We start from the raw sequence: 25,669 nt of genomic DNA, 5'->3' as shown, positions 1-25,669 counted from the left end.
TAAAAGAAAGAACCTGCTTTCAGACTTCTGGTGCCAAAACATTTCGGGAAAAAAAGAAATCAAAGATGAGCTTTCACCTCTTTACAAAATTGCATCACTGCTCCTTTATTCTTTCATCTTTATCGCAAATATTTAAACAAAAACAAATGTCACCAGCTAAAGATTGTGAGGAATTTATTGTGAAGACAAACAAGACTCTAGATATGTCAAAACTGGTGATCTGACTCATCTTTATTAGGTGTGAACGGAAGCCCAAGCTTTACAGCTGTTACTATGCATGAAATTAAATGAGATATCTTTCTTCTAAAATCAGACTTTTCTGTAGGTGCTTTCTCTGCAGCCTTTGTTTTTTAATGCCCGTATATTAAAATTGTCCTTCAAATGTATCTCTTTGAAAGAATGAATAAATCGAGGGAATATACTAAAGCAAGAAAAGACATAATAGAGGTGACGCATAAAAAGTTGATTGTCTTGTTTTTTTTTTTTTTTGTTTTTGTTTTTCACTGTTTGTAAATCTCTCAATGCAATAGGGCACAATCAATTAAAATAATTAATTTTTCAAAACCCTGAATTTATTTGACCGAGGCTAATTTCTCTGGAATGTATGACATGTACCTGCATATCGTACAATTTCTAAAATACTAAAATATTTTATCAATGAAATAAATGAATTAAATCACCACCTATGAAAGTACCTGGCACACTACAAATATCAATAATCAAATTCTTTGACTCCTTGAAATCTCAAACAGAGCTACTGCCTCTTTATTTACTCTACAATTTACTTCTGAAGAAAACGTTGAGTAATTCCTATTCCAGCCATCAAAGTATGGGAAGAAGAGAAAGGGTCAGCAGCGGTAACTGGTATGGGTGTTTAAGAAACTAGCCACGGACCAGCAGAGCCTACGAATGCGCGGCGATGTGACGACAAGGTTGTTGATGCCACAGCCTGTAAGGGGCGGCAGGCAAGATGCCAAACGGAGGGACCCGCGTCTCTAAGGGCCGCCGGCTTAGCTGGGGCTGATCTGCCTTCCGCCTCCCGGGAGCCCCAGTCCTCGTCAGCGTCGTCAGGAGGATTCCTCGCCCTAATTATCCCGGGAGGAAGACGCGCCTTTCCCGGAGACCGCTAGGCAACACTCACCACGGCAGCCTCCAGATTACTTCTCTCCGTGGGTGTGTGACTTCGTCGAAGCAACTCACACTTACAGTAGATTCTCACTGGCAAGGCTGCGAGCAGCAGAGGGCGGGGGAGCTGGGAAGAGGAGGAGGGAAGGAGGGTGGGAGGCGCTGAGCCGGGAGGCAGAGGGGACGCCAGAGCTCCAGACACAGCAGGAGCGCGCCTTGGCGGTGCAGTTTCAACCTCGCCTTCGCAGCCGCGCACACACCGCCTCCTCCCCGAGCAGCGGGAACCGCAGCAGCTCCCGGGCCGCCGCAGCCCAGCTCCTCGCTCCTGCCCGCCGTCCGCCGTCAGTCCCTCCCCTCGTCAGCACTCAGCCCGCAGCTATTTCCTTCTGCCAGGCTCTTTGAACTCTGGATCTTTGCTTTTGCTCTCTGCTCTCCCGTTTTTCATTCTCCACATTTTCTCAACTACTCTTTCTTTATCCTTAGCCACCCTGCTTTTTTCCTCCTTAAAAAACAAAAATCGGGGATTTCGCCTTAAAATGATTTGTCTTCCTTACCTTCGTCCATTTCAACACTGAAGACTGCAAACAACCTTCACCTTTCCCCTAGTGGCATTTAAAAATTCTCAATCCGTAAAAAGTATTTTTAAAAGGCAAAGGAACAGGACGTGGGACCCTCTCAACACCCTTGATCCGAGTCCAGAACTGCACTAGCAACCAGAACTAATATTTCATTTAACCCTACCAAAGGGGAAGGCGAGAAGAGCCAGAAGCAAACTTCAGCTGCCTCAGCGGATCCGTGGTTCCCGCATTTGGAGGAGCCGCGTGCCAGAAGGCGTAGGACCCCACGGGGAGACAAGGAGGACTCCCGAATCTCCCTTGGCGGCTCCTCGAGGCCGAAGCGGTGGACTGAGCTGCGCGGGACAGCTGCAGCGGAGAAGGCTCGGAGAAGATGCGGGGCTCGGGGCCCCGGGGTGCGGGACGCCGGCGGCCCCCAGGCGGAGGCGGCGACACCCCCATCACCCCAGCGTCCCTGGCCGGCTGCTACTCTGCACCTCGCCGGGCTCCCCTCTGGACGTGCCTTCTCCTGTGCGCCGCACTCCGGACCCTCCTGGCCAGCCCCAGCAACGAAGGTAAGAAGATGGGGGTGGGGACCGCAGCGACCTGGGGCGGAGGGGCTAGGCGGGGCCTGGGGAGTTCGGGTCTCAGCGCGCTGGACGCTGCTGCTGCAGACCAAATCGCACTCTCATCTCAAATTAATATTTGTCGTCCCCTTCCACTAGCCTTTTCGCTCCCTCTGCGGTTTTTGGTTGCATTGTTTGACATTAGCTTCGGAGTGCTGGGCAAGGAACATGCATGTGGACAGAGCCTGGTTGGGGGGCTGGGAAGGTGGAAAACCTTGGGGGAAAGGAGGTCGAGGCCCGTACCAGGCGAATGGGTGCGGCTGGGGCTCACTTAAGGCGAGTGGGGAAGTGACATTTAGGGCTTGAAGGATTGGGAACTGTTTGAAGCTCAGCGACAAGGATCTCTGGAGCAGTGGGGCTTTTAGAAACCGTTATTTGAGGCCAGTGATGGGAAACGTTGTGGGGGTGGCTGGATGCTTTTATTTTTGGGGAAAGTGCCTGCTGGGAGCTGTTATTTAGGGCATCACCAGCTGCTATTCTGGGGTGGGTGGCAGGAGCTTTTACTTCTCATGGGAGGAGTATAGCGAAGGACAGAAGGCGCCCCACACTGTTGAGTGCCCTTCTTCTTGGGGGAGTTCATTGTCACACTCAAGCCAAGGTGGAAGGCGGCGAGAAGGTGGGATGCCGCGGGAGGAGGGGCGAGGGGGAGTGTCGCTGCTAGGAAGTTACTGCTAAAACCCAGCTGGGCATGTCTTAGAGAGGGAAAAGACCTGCTTTGGCCAGCACCTGATCCGGGAGTACCCAGCCCCCCTCCCTACCCCCAATCCTGCGCTCCGGACCCAGAATACTGTCCCTGCCTTTTTCTGGAAGAGTAGGGCCGGCGTGGGAGCAACACCTGTGCCGCTCTCCGTGCTCCCGGAGCAGTGCCCAGCCCCTCTGCCCGCCTGCCTCTTGGATCTGAGCCCCCTGCCTTTGGGTCCCCTCCAGCAGCTCTCGCTCCTCTCCCACACCCGGATTGAGCTCGGGTCTCAACCCAAGGGCTCATTACTCGCGGAGGGGCGGGAACAGCATCTCAGATCCAGATCTGTCAGCTCCACTATGAAAACAGAAAAACCTACCCCCTTTGGCTAGAACGGTGGGGTTTCGGTTTGGGATTGTGGATGCGACGCGTGAGGCTCAGAACCTTACAGAAATTCCTTCCACTTCTGGGCACGGGACACTAAACCGGAAAGATGAAGCAGCAGTGGTGGAGTCGTGTGTGTCCTCGTGACTTGCATGGGTTCAGTCCCCGCTGTAGGAGAAGGACCTGAGCTGGTATCCCAGCAATGCCAGCTCTAAAGGAAGGGTGTGAAAGCAGGGCAGATAGAGGCTCCCTTCCCCCCGTCCCATGAACTTTCTCTTTAACCTCTAATTTTATTTTTTAAACGCTAATTAAAGACTTATTTGTATTTATCTACATTTATCTATATACATATATAGGTAATCTCCCACGCTTAAGGCAAACAATCGGGCATTTTCTCTTTCTGATAAAGTTGAAAAAGTGTTTTTGGGAGTCGTAGACCTTTTATTAACACCTTATTTTAAATTCATTCTGTTAGACGTCTGGAGGATTGAAACAGCGTTAGAGGAGGCTCTTTTCTTAACTGTCTTATTCCACCGAAAGGGGCATCCTGGTTTGAATTTGAAGGGGTTTAACAGTAATATCATTCATCCTTTCGTGTTTCCGTTGGATTTCAAGTCCTCTCTCCAGGTGTGGTGGAAGAGGAGAACTTAGGTGGAGATGAAAGGGTGTCGATCTTGGTTAGAAAATTGGAAGAATTGAATTCTCAGGGAGAGTGACACTGAATGGGAACAAGAGCCAAGACTGTGCAGGGAGGAAGAGGCAGAAGGAAAGAGAAGGAAGGGGAAACAGCGCCGGTCTCCTAAGGTGTTGAAAGCCGAGCTGGAATCTTGTGGAACATAGCCTGGCTGTTGTTACAGATTTAACACCCATAGATTGTATTGTCTTACCTCATCTAGTCCGTCACACAGCAAAACTTGGACTACAGTGAGATGGGGCTTGGAGATCTAATAAAAAATGAGAGATACCTTACCACCTGGTGCTCTGAAAAAGCCTGCTGTTTGGGGCACATTTTGTAATATGTCACTATTATACTTAATTGGAAATAAAATTGTATAAATATCTATGTCATTATCTAATCCATCCTATCTCAGCTGAGCACAGTTTTCCATCTTTCCACTTAGTATCTTAGACCTTTATTTCTGATCTGTGAAATATAGCTTCTTCTCTTCTTGTTTCTCCATGCTATTGCTATAAATTGAGCAGCAGAGTGTATTAAAATACTTATTTGATAAAATGTTTGGGCTTTTTTAGAGATTCAGATTAGAGTTTTCCAATTTGTTTATTTGCTTCTGGAGGGACTTGGGAAGGTCAGGGGGCAGAAAGATTTGATGTATATGCTGAACTCATTAATCACTTGTTCTCATATAATTTGTCTTCTGCAATCTACAGATGCTTGGTGATTTCCCAAAGACTGTGTGTGTACGTGTGTATATATTATGAATGCTCCCATTATGTGAAAAAAAATTTTAAAACATACAGAATAAATGTGAGTGTACATTCCTAGTTGCTATTCTAGTCATTTCTTAAATTTAACTTTGTTAGGTATAAGCAAGCAGAATTGAGCAGAAAAAGCCAAACATATATCTGGAATTTTGGACTTTTATGAAATGTATTTATGTGGTATGTATGAATATGTTGGATAGCAGACTATAAGAGGAAAATTTACCCTTTAGCCTGAATTCTAAGCAATTTATAAGTTAAGTATATCATTAGTAGTTTTAGTGTATTAGTCATAAACTACGTGTGGAAGAATCCTTTGATTTACTGTATAATATTCAAAACTTTTATTGTAAAAGATTTCAGAGGTATATTTAGAAACAGACTTGTCTCTGATCAAGCAGGACAAATATTAGCAAGTGTATCTGCAAGTGAAAATTTAAATAAATTTAGTAAGTAAAGGGTTCATGTCCATTGCTATGAATTTTGGAGGTGGCCCTGAACGTATTCAGTAACTGCCACTTTTTGCTGTCTGGAGATATATTTGTAAACAAGCATTATTTGACAAGTGCTTTTCACAGCAGGGATTCTTGGCCAATTACTGCTGAACAGCTCTGCATTGAAAATGATTCACCCGCAGTGAATCAAGCTTAATTCATTGAAGCTACAGTCAGTAATGTCCCAGTAAAGTGCTTCTGACAGTTGTCAGCAGTTTGGATTTGAAAAGTCCAGTTTCTTGTCCCTGAATGTTTTGTATGTTTGAGAAAGTGGGCTAGAAACACATAAGGTGGGAAGAAAAGGCTAAACTGACTGAAAAACAATCATAAACTTGTAAATGTTTTCCTTGGAAAGATAAAAAAGGGGAAAAAAAAGTTTGTTTTAGGGTTTTTCTTGGCTTATAACAGAACCAGGCCCATAAAATAGATTGGAGGACATAATAGATTTGTAAAACTAAATGGCTTTATTCTGTGGCCTTGTCATCCCGTTGTAATTCATTTCCTTTTAGATAAATCGGCAGGACCCCACAGAAAAAAGGACAGTAAAATCATTTCCTCACCAGGACATTACTGAACAAGAAAAGAGAGCTATTACCCCTATTTGAATCATAGATTATTGAAACTACAAGGGACCATGAATAGTTTTGGCTTTTTGCTTAATAAACCATGAAAAGGGGACCTAAGTCTTGACATTTTAAGCTCCTTTTGAGGTAGACAAAGATCTTCTTGAGTGTTAGGGTGACAGGTAAGAAGATTTCATTTCCTCATATAAGACAAAGAGGACAGTGAACAATTTCTGCATTTAAAACAAATATTTTTCTTTGATTGGAAATATTCATCTTGTAATATTGTCATTTGGAAATACTGTTGGCTCTTTATTCAAATTCACATAAAATATAGTTGGTATGGAAATAAAGGTTCACTTTTTACACCTAGAAAAAAATATTTACTATAACATATTTGTATTAGTATTCTCTATAAAATATGACTACTTAGAGTATGTGTTTTTTGTATCTTTACATGCAAATTAAAAGGAAATGATATAGGTGTTTAACAGCAAACATTTCCAAACTTTTTAATTAAATATTTTATTCAGAATTGATTGCTGCTATTGAGAAAATAACTGTGCTTTAGTTATTTCCGCCACACTTTTGTTGATTGACTCTAACACTTGAATCTCCTTTGTCTGGAGTGATTTTTTAAATGTATTTGCTTGAATGGCAATTAGTTTCTTTTTCATTTGGTAGAAAGCTTTCTACCTTTGACTGTAAAAACAGAGTATAATGTACATGATTATATTAGGTAACTATAGCTATTATCCATTTTATGAGTCAAATTTAATGTTCTTTTTTCAAAAGAAAAATACAGTGTTCATATTTCAAAGAAATAATTGCTGAACAAATCATCGATAACTCCTTAGAAAATTTTAAATTTAAATTAGCATATATTTAATATATTCTACTTTATTAATGAATAGTTCCAATTTAAGTTAGCAGGAATACCTATTTAAAGATTATGACATCATTTTAAACAATCTTAAAATAGCTCACAATGGTTTTTATAAAGCATCAGAATTAACTGAGGTTTGAATTTCACATCTTGCTTATTAATCATTAAAAATTGATCGTAGTATTTGCTTTTTCTTTTCAGAAAGAGTGAATTGTTATTATAAAAGCAATATTAGAGTCAAAAATGTCAACTCTTACTTAGAAACTCAGAATGATTCTTACTGTTATAATATCTCTAGTGAGTATATTTCAGGTGGAGAATGGCTCCTACTGCTGTGCCCTTCTGAGTAAATGCATATTTATTTTATCAAAAGTTATGTAAACCATAGGGTAGATAAGGGTTTCTTCCAAAGAGTTATTATAGTCCATTGTATACATATATACCTAATGGAACAGTTAACTGATTTTAAAAATTTATCATATGTACTATCCTTGTGTAATTGGTAGATATTTCTATGGGTGTATATAAAGGTAGATAAAAAGAAAAATGAGTTCTGAAGGCTTTGTAAACACAGATTAAAATGGGTTCATATATTTTAGAAAAAAAATATTAGTACCTATCTTTAATCAACAAAATGTTTATTGAGTGAGATGCATTAGCGATAGAAAATACATAAATAACAGATTTTCTGATGTATTAATTACAATATTTGAAGGCACTATATGATAGTTAGAAAACTGACAATTATTAGATGTTGAAAATCTAGTATAAATAATTGGTGCCATTGAAAATGTTTACTTCAAAATATGATCTATTTTTTTAAATATTTGGTTTTGAACTTCCAAAACAATTAGCATGAATTCTTAGGACAGTTTTTCTCTATTTAATATTTACTTTTAGTTTCTGACTTTCCAGACATTTGTTTGTATTCAATTAATGAGATTGATTTTAAAGTGTTTGAGCAAGGTAAAAATGGAAGCAGTGTAGCAATTTTAAATATGTATTTTGAACAACAACTTATTTTTGACAATTCATTTATTAACATATGCAAAATGTTCTTGTAATAAAGAAGCTGTTACAAAAACAGAATCTGATGTCATATAAATTGTAGTGTGAAATAGATATTTCCACATGAAGCTCCAAATAAATAGTGGTGCAGTTATTTTTGAATATTAAGACCTTATTGGAATTTGCACTTTTCTTTTGACCCTATAGAATTCCCATACAGAAGATTTATTCATTGCAATTATTCTTATCACGTAAAAGAAAGATATGGCTCTAATTTTAAAATTCCTATTATAATAACAATAAGAAATATTTAATTGAGTGGTTTAAAATGTAATTCTGATCAATTAATTTCAAGAACCAGATTTTAAAATTCCCATTTAACCTATTTTATTACTATCTTAAACAATTGTTACCTGATATAATCTGTTAGTGCAAAGAAAAATAAATAGAAAGAAAAAGTGCTATAAGATATATAAGAATTTGAATTGTGTCTGGTGAAATTTGTAGTAATTGAAGGTCTTGATTTTTTTTTTTCTTTTTTCCCCAAAAGTTCAAATTTTCATCCAGTATCCCTAATGAGAATCCCAGGTGTTACAAAGTCATAAAATAAAACTGTAATTTAGTAGGTGTCCACTTGGAGTTCTTACAAACTCTGTGGTTTGGTATGATGACATTTATTGTCATTTTAATGTTAGCATAACTTTGTGAAATGATTTTACATTGATAGTAATTTAAAGAAACCATAAGTGGTCACTTCTATATTTAAAAATTGCCTGAAAACCCCTTTTTAAAAAGTGTGTGTGTTTTGCCTTTAGAGTGCCATTTAATTGTATCCCAGTTTAAAAAGTCCTAGTAGGTTCTATTCATAATTAAACTTTTCTGTAGCTCTTCTTTTCCTGTAGGGTTTGCAGTCTTTAGTCTCTGATCAGCTTATGTGTTACTTTATTAATATCTCTTAAATTATTACTTATACTATAGGCGAGCATAACAAAACTTTGTCGGACAAAAGTAGAACCTAGGGCATGCCTTCTTTCCTCTGTGTCTCTCAGTGATAAAGTGTTCATGCCTTTAATCATTGTGTGTTTACCAAGCAGAGTGCAATAACTTGCCTGGGATTTTGGTGTATGTGCCCATGGATGTGTGTTGAGTGTGTGGAAAGGTTGTTGGAAGGCTGGAAGAAAGGGTAGGGAGAGGGATGTCAATATGGTATCGCCACAAACTTGATATTAATAACAGTTTTGAGTAATGTTTTCAATCTTATTTTTAAAAAAATATGACCCCTGCCCCCACACACACCCTCACACACTCACGCATTCTAATTTTACATTTGTTTTACTATGACCCTGAAGATAAAACCCCAGCCTAATGAAAAAAATATAAATAAATCCCTAGTTCATTGTGTTTCATACATTTTTTTTTCCTTCTTTTTCTCTGTAAGATCTGTTTTGTTGAGTTATGCCAAACACTTGTTGTGTTGGACACCCCACAGATTAAATAATTGGGATTAAAGTGTCTGTGATAATTCTAATTATGTTTTAGGTGCTGGACTATTGCCCAGGCCATCTTCTGCATTCATCAAGCTTGTCTTCAGTTCTAAATAAGCTAGCCACACAACTCTGTTAAGTAGATGATTCTGGTAAAAAATAAAAAAAATAAATAAAGAGCCAAAACCTGAGGCTTGAAATATTTTGCATATGCTTTGCAAGAACATGTTCTTACTTGCAAACATGTTTCAGGCTAAGTACTGGAAGATTTAGAGAAAATACAGTCTGTTCTTGTACTCAGAGATGGGTAATGTCTTTTTTCTCTTATATTAATTTTACACTCTTATTTTCATTTGTCATGTCTCTCTCCCTTCCTGTCTTCCTGTTTCCTTCTTTCTTTTCCTCCCTCCTTCCATCCCTGACTAAGTCAAAATTATTTAAGAGGGTAAGAGCCCCAGCCTGTTTTGTTCCAACACCCTCAAGGAAGTCAAGATTTCAGATTGTGTGTTTGTTGAGAAGATAATATATAGTCTTCTTGTAAATAAATTGTGGGACTCTGCATACAGAATAGATTGTGTCAAACCCAGTTATACATTTTTTTCACTTAATTCATACTTCAGAAGTTTTTAAGACATCTCTGTCAGTTTTGCCTTTCTTATAAGACAGCTAACTTATTTACTTTGCAATGACAGCACCTTCCCTTTCCAGGATGCTTGTTAATGTCTTTTCTAAGGAAAGGCAAACTCAGGAGGCAGATCCGGCTGGCACCAGTTCAGCCCAGCAGTCCACAGCAGGAGCTTGCTTAGAGAGCCAAGTTCTAACTTTCACCCAAAGCTTTCACCATGTGTACTAGCAGAAAAGGTGAGGCTGACTGCCCAGTCTCATGGAAGATGATAATGCACTGTCATCTCACTTAAGAGTTTAGCTCTAGGCAGTGTAGTAATGCCACACTGGGCCTCCTAAGATGGGGGATACAGCCAGACTTCTGAGGTAGAAGATACATGAAAACTGCTGTGTCTGAAGAATTTTAACCACGCCTAGTTTGGAACCATGATATTTGATTTCTCTAGAAGGAAGGAAGGCAACAATAACAACAACAAAATTACCTTAATCATGCAGATTTGAAGTCACTGTTTTTGATTTAAACTTGTGAAACAAAGTAGGGAAAGAATTAGTTGCAGTGGAAGTACAGAAAAATCAACAACAACATCAACAACAAAGCAAACAAACAAAAACAGTAAACCAATCTAACTGTTTTGAATTCAATAACAAACATGGTTTTAGTTTTTGTTTGTGCTAGTCTCTAACACTAATGCTAAATTATTGGCCCTTATTTATTTATTTTAAACTTCAGTTCAAGTTATCTGTATTATGGCAATAATGGTACTGCCTACTTCACATAATTGCTATGGAAAACAAATAAAACCATTTTCTAATTATTAGAGCAATACACAAATATAGGTTGTAGAGGAACAGTGGAAGCCTGGGAATGTAACCGTTTAAATGCCCTCCATGGTCTAGTGTGTTACTCTTTGTTTGCTGGGTAAGGATAAGAATAAAAGATTATGTTATTTGAGGGAATTTCATTAAGAAAAGGAGTAGAAAAAGTGTAACACAAACAAGGATTTTATAAACACTTTGCTCATGCCTCAAGTGACATGGAAGTGGCCCATGTTCTTGAGGGTCCTGTAGCTTAATTTTTATTAACTTCATGATAATTATGCCTCTTTTAGAATGGGGAGATGTAGAGACCAGGAACCCAGCTCAACCATGGTCTTAGACAGTGATATGGTCTTGAACCATCCACCTCAGATTCCACATCGTTAAAATGAAGATGTAAAGGCACACCCACAAGGTTGCTGAGAAAATAAAATACTAATGTGCCTATGTAGCCTAGTACATTTCCTAAAGCCAAGTGGGTACACCAAAATGTTAGTCCCTGTGTTTTCTCCCTTTCTCCTACTACTACATATAGAATATTTGAGGTATGATTTCACACTCACAGATCATCATCTTCCTTACATTGTATGATTAAAAGGAATCTAGGCTTGGAAAACAGTCTGAGAAAAGGAATTTACATGCACATTTTCCATAGAGCTATCCAAGGTAAAAACCAACCATATGACATTATCGTGATTTTCTGTTGGTTTTCCTCATTATTTAATATTGAATATTGGAATTTGATTAGGAAATAAATAGAAAACCATCAGTATAAGGGTCATGGGTTGTAAATGTATTTTACCTCATTTGCCCTCAGGTAGACTGGTAGAGGGCAGATTATTTTTTTTTTTAAATTTTTGCCACAAATCATACCAAGAAATATTTTCAAATATTTTGAATATTTAGTCCTATAAGAATAGTATGTTATCAGTTTCACTTTTAAATACACACACATATGTATAAAATGTCATATATATATATATATATATATAGTCTGTATAGAAATTCATTAAAAGGACATGAAAAATGCTGCTGAAAGTGGACAGTTGGAAGAATTAGATTCTTAGAAATTACTAATATTATGAGTCTATATCTTTGCTTTTAGTTTGAAATATATAGATTTCTCATCTGTTTGATTATGTGCAGAGTTAAAAATATAACCTGGAAAGATATTTAAATTTTTATATTTTCAAAGGTATTAATGTAATTTTATAAAGCTTTTCTTTTTTACTTACATGAGCATAAACAGGTAAAATAAATTTGGAATGTATTATATTTAGATCCGCTTTTAAAATGTATGCCTGTGTTTGCAGGCTCATGAATGCACACAACTGTATAAAGTAATCATAACTAACATTTGTTATTGACTTACTGTGTGGGGGACATTGTTCTAAGTGGTTTACATACGTATTAATTTATTTTCCTCAAAACAAATCTTAAAAAATGTATGTGAAGTCTTGGAGATATTTCCCCTCATTCTTAGTCATAGCTATAATTTTTTCCCTCTCATTAAACATTTGATCAGCTGCTGGTCATCATACTCTTACACAATGATTTATCTCCTATTAGTATCTTCTCTCTTCATTGTCCAGATACTCACTAGCACAAGGGGAGATCTGCTTCCACATATTTTCCTCTTTCCAATTCACGGCATCTATGCTTTACCTTTCCTACATATATATATATATATATATATTTTTTTTTTTTTTTCTGTTACTCTAATGTATAAACAATCCAGTTCCCAGTCTCTAGCCCAGACTAGACAGTGTATATCTCGGCTTGCATACCCAAAATCCTATTAAGATTTTGTTAAGAAGTGCTATCTATTGCTGATCACTACCTCTTGCTCTGTTAAAAATAGAGGAGGGTTTTTTAAATAGTTTTATTCTAACTCATGATAGAGCATATTATTTTAGGCAGCAGTATTTTTTATAACAAGAGAGAAGACAGAAAGTTTTCCTGGAAAATGCACTCACCTTTCATCTGTCCAAGCCAACCCTTTGGGTGCTTTTCTCCTCCTTTACATACAAGGTTATATTAAATATTTTATAATCAATATTTTGTAGCATTTATTATGAAAACCGCTATTCCACATGAATCTCATAACAAAGCCTGCAGAATAGATTAAAGAAGCTCAATGTTAATTAGGGAACTGAAACAAGAGAGTTTGATCTATTAAAAAATTAGAACTAGTATCAAAGCCAATGTCTTATTACTGCAGAATCAGTGCAACATTTTAGCGGAGGTATAGCAGAATGGTAAAAACATGGGCTCAGGAACCTGGTTCAACTATTTAGAGCTGTGTGACTTGGGCAAGCTAGTAAATCTGTCTGTGCCTATGTTTTCCTGTCTGTGAAATGGGATGATTATAACAATATGGTATATAATTGAAAAGATTGAATTATTAATAATGTGCTCCATAAAAATTCTAGCATATAGTAAATAATATATAATTATTAAGTATTACATGTGTTAAAACAGTATGGTTGGCACTCTGATATTGAGCAAGGTCTACTTTTCTACATTAGTCAGTGAGTACTGTCTAATATTCATTGCAAATGGAAATGCCAGAAAAAAAAAAAAAAAAAAACCAAAAAAAACACACACACTTGACTTCAGCTCAATAGCTCAAGCAGCCTTTATTTACTCCCAGGGTAAAACCTTTCAGTAGTCCTCCAGTGCCCTCAGGATAAAATCTAACTGCTTGAACCTGAGTACAGAGTTCTTAGTATTTTGTTTCTGGCCCACCTCTCCTGTCCATTCCCCTTCCCTGCACTCCCAGTTCCTGTGGTGAAGAACTGCTATGAGTGCAGTAGGATTCTGTGAGCTCAGTCAGAAATACTCACCTCTTTTCTTTACTAAATAATTTGATATTTATGCCTAGGTCTGTACAAGATTTTCCCAGGATTGTGTGCCCATTTTTATTCTAGGTGTTGCCTATCACACTGAGATGGAATTGTGTTTTTGCTTGTCTGTACATTTCTGATCTTTGATGGGAATAGAGATCCTTGTAAAAAGTAAAGGTTAACTAGAAAAAAAAAAAAGTTCTCTTCTGAACTGAGAATCACCACTGAAATAGTATGATTTGCCAAAGAAAGCAAGTTAGTTCCAAAAAAGCTGGCAGTAAAATATCTTCTTTTTCTTTCTTTCTTTTTTTTTAATATATCAATATGAAGAAAGCTTGCCTATCTGTAAACTCATTGAGAGCCAGCTCCAATTCTTGCTATTCCATATGGAGCTTCCGAAAAGCATGTTATAATCTATACATTTGTGTTTAGTGAACAAATATTATTAAGTAACTTATTTGTTTCTTTAAAGTCACTGCTGTTAAGTACACTAAGTCTTACCTCATTACTGTGTTGCTGGTGAGGCCAACATAGCTCTTTTCATAAATCCATAACTAATAGAGTTCAGAATTTCTGGTATTGTAGTCTTTCCTAAACTGAAAAGTTACCAACTAAAAGGTTGTATGATCTGCCAACCAAAGCGAGTTAATTCCAAGAAATTTGTTAGTAGAATACTGTATTTTAGACTTACCAGAAGTATAAATGAGAAGAAGGTTCTACTGAGATTAGCAAGCTGCTAGAAAACAATTCATAGACATCCTATGCTCACTATCTCTTTGTAATTTAATCAACTACGGCTTTCTCAAGGCCCCTGCTTTCTTATGATAAATTCTCAAAATTCATGTAACTTGAACAGCTATCAGCCAACATAAAATAATTTTTTATTTTTTTATTTTTTGTTTTAAGCATTTCTTAATTTTACCTCCAGAAAAACAATTAATATAAAACATGTGTTTCTAAATGGTTTAAATTTCTTGGGGGCAGAGGGATTTACTCTTTCATTTGTTCTAGATTTCTTGGATTATTTTGACTGTCACTTATTTTATGAAGTACTTTAGATTTACAAGCTGTCAAGAATTCTTAATATCGGCGAGAAAACGGCAGAAAAATTGATGTTATCAATGATGTGAATAGAACAGCATTATAAGATAGATTTATGTGGAAGAAAGTTTAAAATGGGTGATAAAGGTTTTTTAAGTACAGTTTGGTTAGCATCTGGTGAGCGTTTTAAATTAACTATTTCTCCAGAAAAAAAAAAAAAAAGAAAGAAAAGAAAAACACGTTTTCATTTACTCTAAAATAATACGAAATAAATCCAAAATATCACAGGGTTAATATTAGATTCTCCTAATCTATAACAGTTCTTTGAATTAAATTTTCCTCAAGATGGGAGGGTTAAAATTATAACTGCTATGGAGACTATTACCACACAATCACCTTTAATTTTCACAACAACTCTGTGTAATTGAAATTATTATTCTAGTTGATGGAGTAAAATTGGGTTTTGGGAAAGTTCAGTAATTTTTCACTAGATCATATAGCACATAAATTAATAGGATAGAATCAGGTGTATATGACTCTGGAGCTCTGGGTTGTACCCATTTGCTAGAGATTACATTTATCTAAATATATTTAGTATTATGATTTGTATTTTATTTATGCATACTATGTTTCAAGGAGGGAATAAGGGTGTTTTATAAAAAGAGTATGCTTTGGCCAGGCACTGTGGCTCACACCTATAATCCCAGCACTTTTAGAGGCCAAGGCAAGCATATTGCTTGAGCCCAGGAGTTTGAGACCAGCCTGGGCAACATGACATAATCCTGTCTCTACAAAATATACAAAAAATTAGCCAGACATGGTGGCGTGCACCTGTAGTCCCAGCTACTCAGGTGGCTGAGGTGGTAAAATAACCTGAGCCCTTGGAAGTTGAGGCTTCAGTGAGCCCTCATCACTCCTCTTCACTTCATCTTGGACAACAGAGGGAGATCCTTTCTCAAAAATTAACATACTATATATATAGTTTGAGAAAATAAATGAAGATAAAAATAATATAAATATATGCACGAGGAAACATGAATATGGAATGTGGAAATATGCATATGGAAAACTCATATCAAGAAAATCTCACTATCATCAATGCTAAAGCAATTATATAGAAAAGTTAAGCATAAGCTTTCAGTTACACAGTTCTCACTTCCTGATAGAAAACCTGTCAGTTCATCAGGTAACTGACATTTTTTTTTTTCCAACTCTGGGGTTTGAGAGAAGTTATCATAATGGTGCTTTTGTTTGAAGGATGCCATGAATAATATTTTTAATTTTCACTGATTATCTGATGGATTCTTGTATAAGTCACTGTGGAAAACTATAGACATAAAGTTAGCAGTGTTTTTAGGGACTTTTTTTTTTTTTTTTTTTTAAGCAGCAGCAGCAAATTCAAAAGAAATCACTGTGGAAGCTTAATACCTAAAGCAGGTAACAAAAGAATTATTGGGTTTCCTGGCTGTTTTTTTGGTCTCCTTTTTCCCTCCATATGCTTGTACTTCTGAGACATCTTTTTAGAATCTCCAGGCCATTCTGAGCTCAGTTTAAAAACTACTGTGATAAAATATAAAAGGAATGCTGTTTAGAAGATCAGTGTGATATAATCCTGACTTGTAACTTTCCATAAATCTACCTAAAACAGAAATTATAATATCTTGTGAAGTTTACTTTAAACCAATGGTCCCTAACGCAGAGGTGCTCATTAGAACCAACCTCAGAATACTGTTAATTATGCTATGTCTGGACCCACCTAAACTTATGGAATCATAATTGATTAAAGTAAATTCTTTGGAAATTTATACTTTTGCAACCTGGAAATCTGTAGTTTCAGAACACCCATAGATAATTCTGATCTTTATCCTTGTTAAAGAACCCTTGCTTAGAACAGAAATACTTAAAGTGAGATGTGTACTGACACCGGAATCAGTCTGCAATTGTATCAATATAAAGATTGAGAGTTAGCTTTTACAGACTGTTATTGCAATTTGACATTGCTACACAATACAAACAATACAGCTGTGTAATAGGCAGATTCACCTCATTGAGCCAAGGCATAGCTAACTCATTTCTAACTCTAATTAAGCGAGCATAAGAATTACTTGGATCGGTAGTTGTGTGGGAACTTCTAAAGTGCAGTCGCTTGCATTTTCGTCTCCACTTAATGTTCTGATTTTGTAGTTTTATAAAGAGTCAATGGATATTTGGTTTTAAAAAAAGTACTTCTGGTGATTTGAATGTGGGTGATAGAAATACTACACTTCAAAAAAACTGTATATTTACTTACATGTATATATCACATATGACTAATGCTTAGAAAATGCTAAGTAAATGGTTTCTGTTGTTAATAAAAGAGAATATGAAAGTGTTCTAAGGCTAAAGGGGATATAGATGATATTCAGGTAACACTATGTAGATTAAAGAAATACAAGATGTTAGCGAATTGTAAAAACAAGTATCACTATGCAAAAGAAAAATGAATTCTAAGTGTGATTTGATGCATATTCAATCATATAATCACTGATTTGAAAAAATTGATCCTCAAGGTATATGCTTTGATGTATGTATATATGTACGTATGTATGTATAGATGTATATCTTGTTCATATATGCATATGTGTATATATGTATATATATGTATATATCAAAACATATACACATACATGCACACACATATATAAATGTATATTTATATATAATATATAAAATATATATTTAAATACATATATATCTGTAAGGGTAAATGTTTATATCGTTATATCCTATCTAATTTAGGATTTATAACAGAATATAACTATCTAAATTAGATATTATAATTTAGATAGATAACTATAATTTAGATAGGTATATATAAAAATATATTTGTATGTTTATATATAAATATATATTCAAATAAATAAATAAAAACATATATATATTACATATGTATCTATAAATGCTAAATGTTAATTTATATAGTCATATCCTGAAAGTCTGATTTAAGAGATTCAGATGGATGACCTCACAGGTAATATAAATTCAAAGGAGTTTCTATTCTCAGGGCCAAGCTATTAGAAGACCGAATGATAATCAAGATACTTCGTGTTTTATTTACTGATGTACCCCCAAGGCTTATTACAATTCTTGGCAGTTAAGTAGCTACTCAATAAATATTTGTTTAATGAATGAACCGTCATTGTAGGTATTATATTCTATATAACTTGAACAAAATTTAAGGCAGTAAATTGGATTTTCTCGTTCATTGTGTATATATTATCTGTAGAATTACATTAGGTTATAAATAGAATAAACTATCCAACAGTGGCTTACAAATTTTTTTTTTTTTTTTAAAGAAAGAAGTTTGAGGGTAGACGTCTGGTGGCTTGGGTTCTGTGAAGACAGAAGTCTGTGTTTTTCTTGGCCTTACTCTCTTGCTCATTGTGTTATGGTTGCAAGAATGCTAATGTATCTGCCAGTATTACAACCAATTCAGAATAAGAAAAAGGGGAAGAGAAGCACCAATAGCCATGTCAGCAGCATTATTCCTTTAGTTTAAACAACAAAACTTTCCCAGAAATTGGCAAGCAGATTGCTGTCCATATCTCATTGCCAGACCTATGTAACAAGGCTACCAGATTCAAGGGAGGCTAAGATAATAGCAACATGGTTAACATTGTTTGCTAAGACTCCTCTGATCCATGGTCTGATATGAAGCATAACACTGATATTATGATAACTAAGGAAAGGAAAAGGATATGAGTAATTAATAAGCATAAAACAATGTCTGCCACAATGTCACAGAAAAATGAAAGTACTTTTATTTTACATTATTTCCTTTATTTTGTATTTTCTTTGTAACCTTTGAGAAAGGACAAATGGCCAACTACTGCAGTCATTTTGTTACCAAAAATCGATTATAGGTACTAGGTCACCTAGAAAAAAGTGATTAATACTACAACAATTTTATACACTGTTAAGATATATAAACCATTGTATTTTAACAGACTAATTTTAAAATATTTTCCTGCTATTATGAATGTTAGTAGTTATTTTGAGATGGATAATTAGTTCTGGGTACGAAAATGTTTGTGATCAGCCATCTAAAATCATTTGGCAGAGTATTTGTACTTTGTTAGTATTTTTGTCTGTATTACTTTATATTTTGATTTTTTTAAATGATAAAACATTAACCAAATATTTAAAAAATTTAGATAAAAATCATTATGTAGGGTTTGCATTAATATTAAATTTTGACTAAATTGCAAGACTGACATGCAATAATGACAAGTTGTTAGCAAAAATTTGGGTCACTTCTCATTTTATATTAGGACTACTGGGTCATCTAGTTGTCTGCTTATTTTTGGTACATGCCATCACTTTAAAATATAGTCTATGAGTTTGTGCGACTTTCTGTCTCCTGTAATCCTCATTTATCCTCCCCTGAAGTCTGGAAAGCTAATGATTATATAGGTTGTTTTGAAGTTTGGTATAATTTGCTTAATCATTAGAGGTAATTAAAGACTAAGGTAAGGATCCCTTCAAAACAAAGAATCAGCTTTGCTTACATTTTTAAATTCAATTTTAATATAGTAGTTTTTAGTGTACCTTTGTCTTTTTAGGACAAATTCATATCATAATTTGCCCCCATTAACATGCTTAAAGCAAAGTGAATAATAAAATAAAAAAATAAGAAAAGAGGGTTCATTATTACTTTATTGCTTTCTCATTTCCTTTCTGAAATCTTGTAACTTACTTTTGAAAATTTGATACTAAAATGTGATTTTTCCAGGAAAATCGAATGTCTATTCTGTTTAGATTGATATGCCTGAAGATTTTCATCTGATATATAATAAAATAGAGCATTATGATGATGCTGGCTTCTGTAACATACGATTTTCAGTCATTGATCTCATAAAATTCATTGATACGTAGGATTAAGTGGTTGAAAAGAGCGAACCTTTGTATTTCACAAGTCACACATTGGGGCGGGTATGATATATATACAAGAGAAAGAACTTTGGAGTTAGATATACTTGGATTTAGATTTCAGCTATGTGCTTATTAGTTCTGGGACCTTGGGCTCTTGCCCTATTAGTGTTTTTCAACTTCCATTTCCTCATCTATAAAATGGGGAAAATAATATACTAAAAGATAATTGTTAGGATTAAGTGATATAATGTACATTAAGTACAGAAATATATAATTTTAGCTTCAGTCGTTTCAGTCACTGATGTTACAGACATGAGGATTGAGGCCCTCAAAGTAAAATTATTTCCTCAAGTCACACAGTAGCAGAACCAGAACCATAGAACTAATGAGTATTCTCTATGCAATGAAGCATTCACAATGAACTGTGAATGTGCACATTTATGTCAAGTAGTGAGGACAATGTTTTGTTTTTGAAGGAAACAGCCTCATATTATCTATATACATAGTAGGGTGGAATTAAACTGCTTTATGTGAAGTAGTCTGTGATGTAAAGATTTTCAGGCTTCATATATCATCTAATGTTGACTTTTCTTTTTAGAATAAAAACAGTATGTAAGATTATACGTGTTTGGTTACCATACCTGACAAGGTAGCCACCAAAAACCATATGGTGTTGCTCTTTTCATGCAACATTGTTCTGTGAATATAGCAGACTGTTCGTTAGTCCTAATTTAGCTGTCAGTAGACTACTGTATTAGGTCTGCCTTAACACTTCGTACAGACAACCAGTGGATACTATCTCTGAATTCTTTTCTGCCATCTCCCTGGGTTTACACTTTTTTAGGCTATTAGCAATTCAAAACACTTCGTATACATTTCAGATTGATTTTTCCTTCCATCATAGTAATATGCTTTATGGTATGATTATTCTACTGCTTAATTTTTGAAGAGCAATGTCTATAACTTCTTTGTGGTGATGAAAATTACTTTGGGGTAAAATAAAGAAAGATGAAAATATTTTGAAATCAAAAATTAAAGACATTATTTGCAGCAAATAAGCATAATATTAAGATTTAAAAGGACAATAAAAATCATCTCTTTTAGGAATCATTTCAAAGATAATGTGAAAATTTAAGCTACTAGTTTTTAAAGGGCACTAGAATTCTATGAATGCAATTTTTGGAAGTATTAACATGATGGAAGGAGAATAGACACTGGAACGGAGACATAGGTTTGCCTTCAAGCTCTGCCACTTACAAGTTGTATCAGTTAGTATGTCTTCCTCTTCAAATAACAGCAAATAACTTCCCCACTGGATTAAGCAACAAAATTGATTTTTCCCACATAAAAGCAATTCCTGAGAGAGGCAAGTTTCAAGTTTAGATGGATTAACAACTCTATGATATAATTTGGAACCAAATACTTCCCATCCCTTCACTCTGCCAAACTTAATCTGTAAGCTTTGCTCCCCTGCTGATTCTACTTATTTTCTCTAGATGACTGTATCAGTTCCAGGAAATACATCCATACCCAGCATTATCCGAGGCAGTCAGGAGTTTTCTTTACTAATATTTTCTACCAAAATTCCCTTCCTTTGCAGATCTCCTTCACAGACCATTGGAGAGAACTGAATCAATAAGTGGGACCACATAATTGGAATTGAAATAAGTTCATTTTTGTTGAGATGGGCAAATAGAGAGACGAACAAGCTTGAATAAAACTGGAGAGGACTTACGTTAAAATAATAAGAGAATATTACAAAATTGAAGTAAGAGAGGGGCATGATTATATTGGTGGTTTGCAAAGATCTTTCTGGAAGCAGTATTTTGAAGACATTGTTAAGGATCATACCTTTTTCTGCAGAGAAAGCAGTTAGGAGATTTTTCAAGTGAAAAATTATGGCAAGGATTTAACTGGACTGGACTGGCTATACTGTGGAATGAAACAGAGCAGGCGATTTAGAGGGTTATCATTGGCTGTGTTAGAATCAGTAGGATTTGGTCAGTGATTCAATGTGAGGCTAAAGGTGAGGAAAGGTTGACTCAGATATCTGGAGAGAACAACTAGTTTTTTTTTTTTTTTGTTTTTTTTTTTTTTTGAGACGGAGTCTCGCTCTGTCGCACAGGCTGAAGTGCAGTGGCGCAGTCTCGGCTCACTGCAAGCTCCGCCTCCCAGGTTCTTGCCATTCTCCTGTCTCAGCCTCCCGAGGAGCTCGGACTACAGGCTCCCGCCACCATGATCGGCTAATTTATTATTATTATTATTATTTAGTTTTAGTAGAGACGGGGTTTCACCGTGTTAACCAGGGTGGTCTCAATCTCCTGACCTGTTGATCCGCCCGCCTCGGCTTCCCAAAGTGCTGGGATTACAGGCGTGAGCCACTGCTCCTGGCCAGTACAACTAGTTATATGGCATTACACTCGTTGAACTAGGGAACATGGGAACACAATTTTTATTTTTACTTCTCTATAGAGAAGATACTTTGTTCATTTAGAGACAGGCTGAATTTGGGGACGATTATATACCATAAATGTGTTAAGAACCAGCAGTCAGTTTTACAAATTTATAGGAATTTTAGGAGAGAGAGATGGACAAAATAAATGGATTTGTGTGATCATTAACATTTAGATTGTAACTCAGAAGTTCATGAGCTCCTCTGGAAGAGTCCTTACATTGGGGCATGTGCCAATATCTCCTTTAAAACCAACCATACGGCAAACAGAAAGTAAACATACATATGAGCCCTTCTCTATCCTTAATAGGCTGATTCAATATGCATGGACTGGCACCAAGACTTAGTTCTTTTAAAAAATCTCCTTTTAAATTTTGATGTTAAGTTTTAATCAAGAATTATTGGTGTAGTGTGAGAAGTGAAGGAAATCTACAAAAATGAGCCATTGATAAAAATCGAAGTTTGAAGGGATGGTACAGTAAGAATAGCTTATAAAGGAAAGAGGAAGAAGTAGCTAGAGAGGTAGAAGAAAATCACAGAAATCTGTAGTCACTGAAGATGAAAAGTGAGATTGTTTATCTATCATGGTCATGACCAAATGCTGCCAAAAGATAAGGCAAATTAGGAGCTTAGAGTTACACAATTATCACTAGTGAATTTAGTAACAAATTTTGGTAGAATAATGGGGGTTGAAGTCAGATTGTAATGGATTAGGTAAGGAATGAGGAAGATGTGAGGAAATAATAGATAGGGGTGTTGATAATTCATTCAATAATCTGAGTTATGAAAAGGACAGAAATAGGACATTCACTGGATGGGAATGTGAGGTTTACTTTTGAATATATTTTAATGAAAATTTTTAGAAAATGCTTTGTGGTTAATACACAAAAGGCCTAGTTACCTAAATATAGGTTTGTCAGGTAATGTTCATGGCTCATTTGAGGTCACGGTTTACTTAGAATGAAATCAGTCTCTGGTTGTGCAGTTTTTCTAAAGCTATGTTTAGCTGCCATGGTTCATGTACAAACAAGGTAGAATCATTCTTGATTAGAGTCTTTGGATATCTAGGGAAATAGGTGGTTGCAATGCAGTGATCTAACGTTTAGGTCTTAACTGGGGGACTGACTTGGCTGCAGGAAACAACAAGCAGTGCTCATGGTCCGTTACTAAGGTCTCAGTTACTGCTTTATGTATAAATTACCTAGTAGAGCATCTGACATACAGTAAGCATTCCACAAGTGATTTCCGCACATTTCTTCTTCTTTTTTCTAAAAAAGATTGTGCATATGGGTTGCTCAGAATTGTAAAATAAATACTCTTCTATTCATTGTCTGAAAATACAGTTGGTTGTGGCTTCCTGCCTTTGAGTCAAGGGATGCCAGAAATCTACATAACACTTCTAAACCTATAACATAATTTTTCCCAAATTTACAAATCTAGTTTACCAATGGGAAACACATGTCCTCTTTCTCTGCACTCATTTTGTAAACTGTTCTTTGTTCCCTGCAGCAGTTGTCAAATTATAAAATTTAGCCTGAAAGTGAGAAATCACATCTGTGCTGGATGGGACCATGGAGAGAGGCTGGACAGCTGTATATCTGGGGTTTGTTCTCACAGATTAGTTAAATGTGTATTGTAATTGAATCCAGTAGCTTTTCTGATATTGTTAAATGGAAGTCAATAAGCAAGCATCCATCAGAAGTCTCTAGTATGCAATGCCACTTTGATTCAATGCCTTTAGAGAGTGAAGGCCATCTCATCTGCTACTAACCCAAATTATTCTCTTTTCATACTGTAGCGGAGGTTTAACTGACATTATAACTGTATTTGTTAATGTGAAGATAATGGCAAAAACAGAAACAATATAAGTAAGAATAAGCCTTCTAATTGTCTATTTTCATGTCATCAAGGATCACATATTCTCTTAAGGCTTTGCCCACTGATGGTGTATGGTGGGATCAAATGTCCTTGATCTATCTTTTGACTCTTCAAGGTCTGAAAACACTTTCATTCCAATGTGTCTGTTTCCTGGAAAATCTAATGCATTTTCCTGCTCATAGTGACTTAAGTTGGCAAGATGTTAAGGAGAAAGTAGTGGAGTCAAAGTGGTATAGAACAAGTTAGAATATTTGAAAGTTATAATCATTGAAGAACATATTTGTATTATTAACCTAAGCTAAACTTTAATTGTTAGAATGTGTGAAGTTGAGGATTTAGGAATCTTCTTATGCATATTCCATTTTATTTATTTGCTCTTTGCTTTCCTTGAATCCCAACAAATATAATGAGTTAGCAATCTACTTTTTCTGAAAGTGAATTTTCTAAAAGCTTTTCTCTTTTCAAGAAAGCATTGAAATTGTTAATGTATAGCAATACAATTAAAGCGTACTAAAGACTATTTTGAATTAGTTTCTTTCATAATCTGTTATTTGGCTGGGCATTCAGTTAAGTGACTTTTCCTTATTAAAAAGTTCCTGTGTTAGTATTTTTCCCCCATACATTAATGTTAGGAATTTGCAATGTAGTACATATTCATTGACCCCTTTAAGTTATTTCTCCTGGATAATCAGCCTTCTTAATTACTGATTGAAATACCAATACCTACCAATATGTCCATCTTAATCATAATTATACAATGGCTGAGGGAAAAATCATCTTGAAATCTGTCTCTCAGTTGAATGGTATGACTCTAGTTTAAAATACAAATAATAGAATGAAAACATTTTTCATAAAATTTCTGATATCTAATTAATATCTTCTAGAGTAACTGTGGCATCAAACATTTCCTCTAATTATATTCATTAATGGGTTCTCCCGGACAAGTTTTAATTAAGTTGTACAATAAAGATCAATACTCGTGAATTCATTGCAATTTACAACAAGCATATATACTGTTCAGAACAATTTAATTACTGTAATTATGGCACAGAAGATATTTAGTGACTATGCTCTATTACTGCCAAGCCCTCTTTTTAATAAATTTGGTAATGAAATTGGGAAATTAACTTCCGAAAATTCACATTTATATAAACCCTATATCTAAACTTCTGTTTTTTATATAGCTATATTTTGATTTTTTATTTTACTAGTAGGGAAAATGGAGGCATTAATTAGAGTAATGGCAAAGTGCCTTTTCATGCATATAGTCATGAATACTGAGAAATTATGAAAATGTATATAATAACACATTTAATAATTATATTGGTTATGTGAAAAATAATTTAGTGGTGTTATATAGTCAGATACTCTATTTTTATTTTTATAAATAAGACTAAAATTATTATATTACTCTAATTTTCTTAAGTAGAAATATTATTTTGGTTCAAAGAGAAGGTCCCCAAATATGCTAACCTCTGTTAAATTTCTACTTTCACAATTATTTATCTAGTACATCGATAGATGAACAGATCATTCTACTGATGTACCATATAAAGTATTGTGGAAGTAGAAAATTTCTAGTGGTATCAATAGGTATGTAATAGGGTTTCTCAACTTTAGTACTAGTGAAATTTTGACCAGATAATTCTTTCCTGGGGAGGCTGACGGTACATTGCAGGATGCTTCACCGCATACCTGACTTCTTCCCATTAAATGCCAGAAGCAAATATTCATCCACTAATGAACTCAGAAAATAGATAAACGCACCCAAATGTCTCCAGACATTATTATATCTCCATGTTGAGAACCACTGGTGTATGTTGATTAGCCTCACTCTCCTGATCTTCCCACTGACCAC

The 25,669-nt window shown here is 35.6% G+C and overlaps 1 protein-coding gene across 5 annotated transcripts in view; it reads left to right on the top strand.

The window, feature by feature from the left end:
- The first annotated feature begins 504 nt into the window (after window positions 1–504).
- EPHA5 (EPH receptor A5) overlaps window positions 505–25,669 on the top strand; it is a 340,958-nt gene continuing 315,793 nt past the window's right edge. For all 5 annotated transcript variants that reach the window (XM_017958793.3, XM_017958795.3, XM_031664478.1 and 2 more), the window contains exon 1: window positions 505–2,254. In XM_017958793.3, the coding sequence (XP_017814282.1) occupies window positions 2,074–2,254 (181 nt within the window). In that variant the 5' untranslated portion in view covers window positions 505–2,073. The remainder of the gene's footprint in view (window positions 2,255–25,669) is intronic.

Source organism: Papio anubis, chromosome 3 (genome assembly GCF_008728515.1).
Source record: "Papio anubis isolate 15944 chromosome 3, Panubis1.0, whole genome shotgun sequence".
In the NCBI taxonomy this organism is placed as follows: Eukaryota; Metazoa; Chordata; class Mammalia; order Primates; family Cercopithecidae; genus Papio; species Papio anubis.
This window is presented reverse-complemented; position numbering and strand designations above follow the sequence as displayed.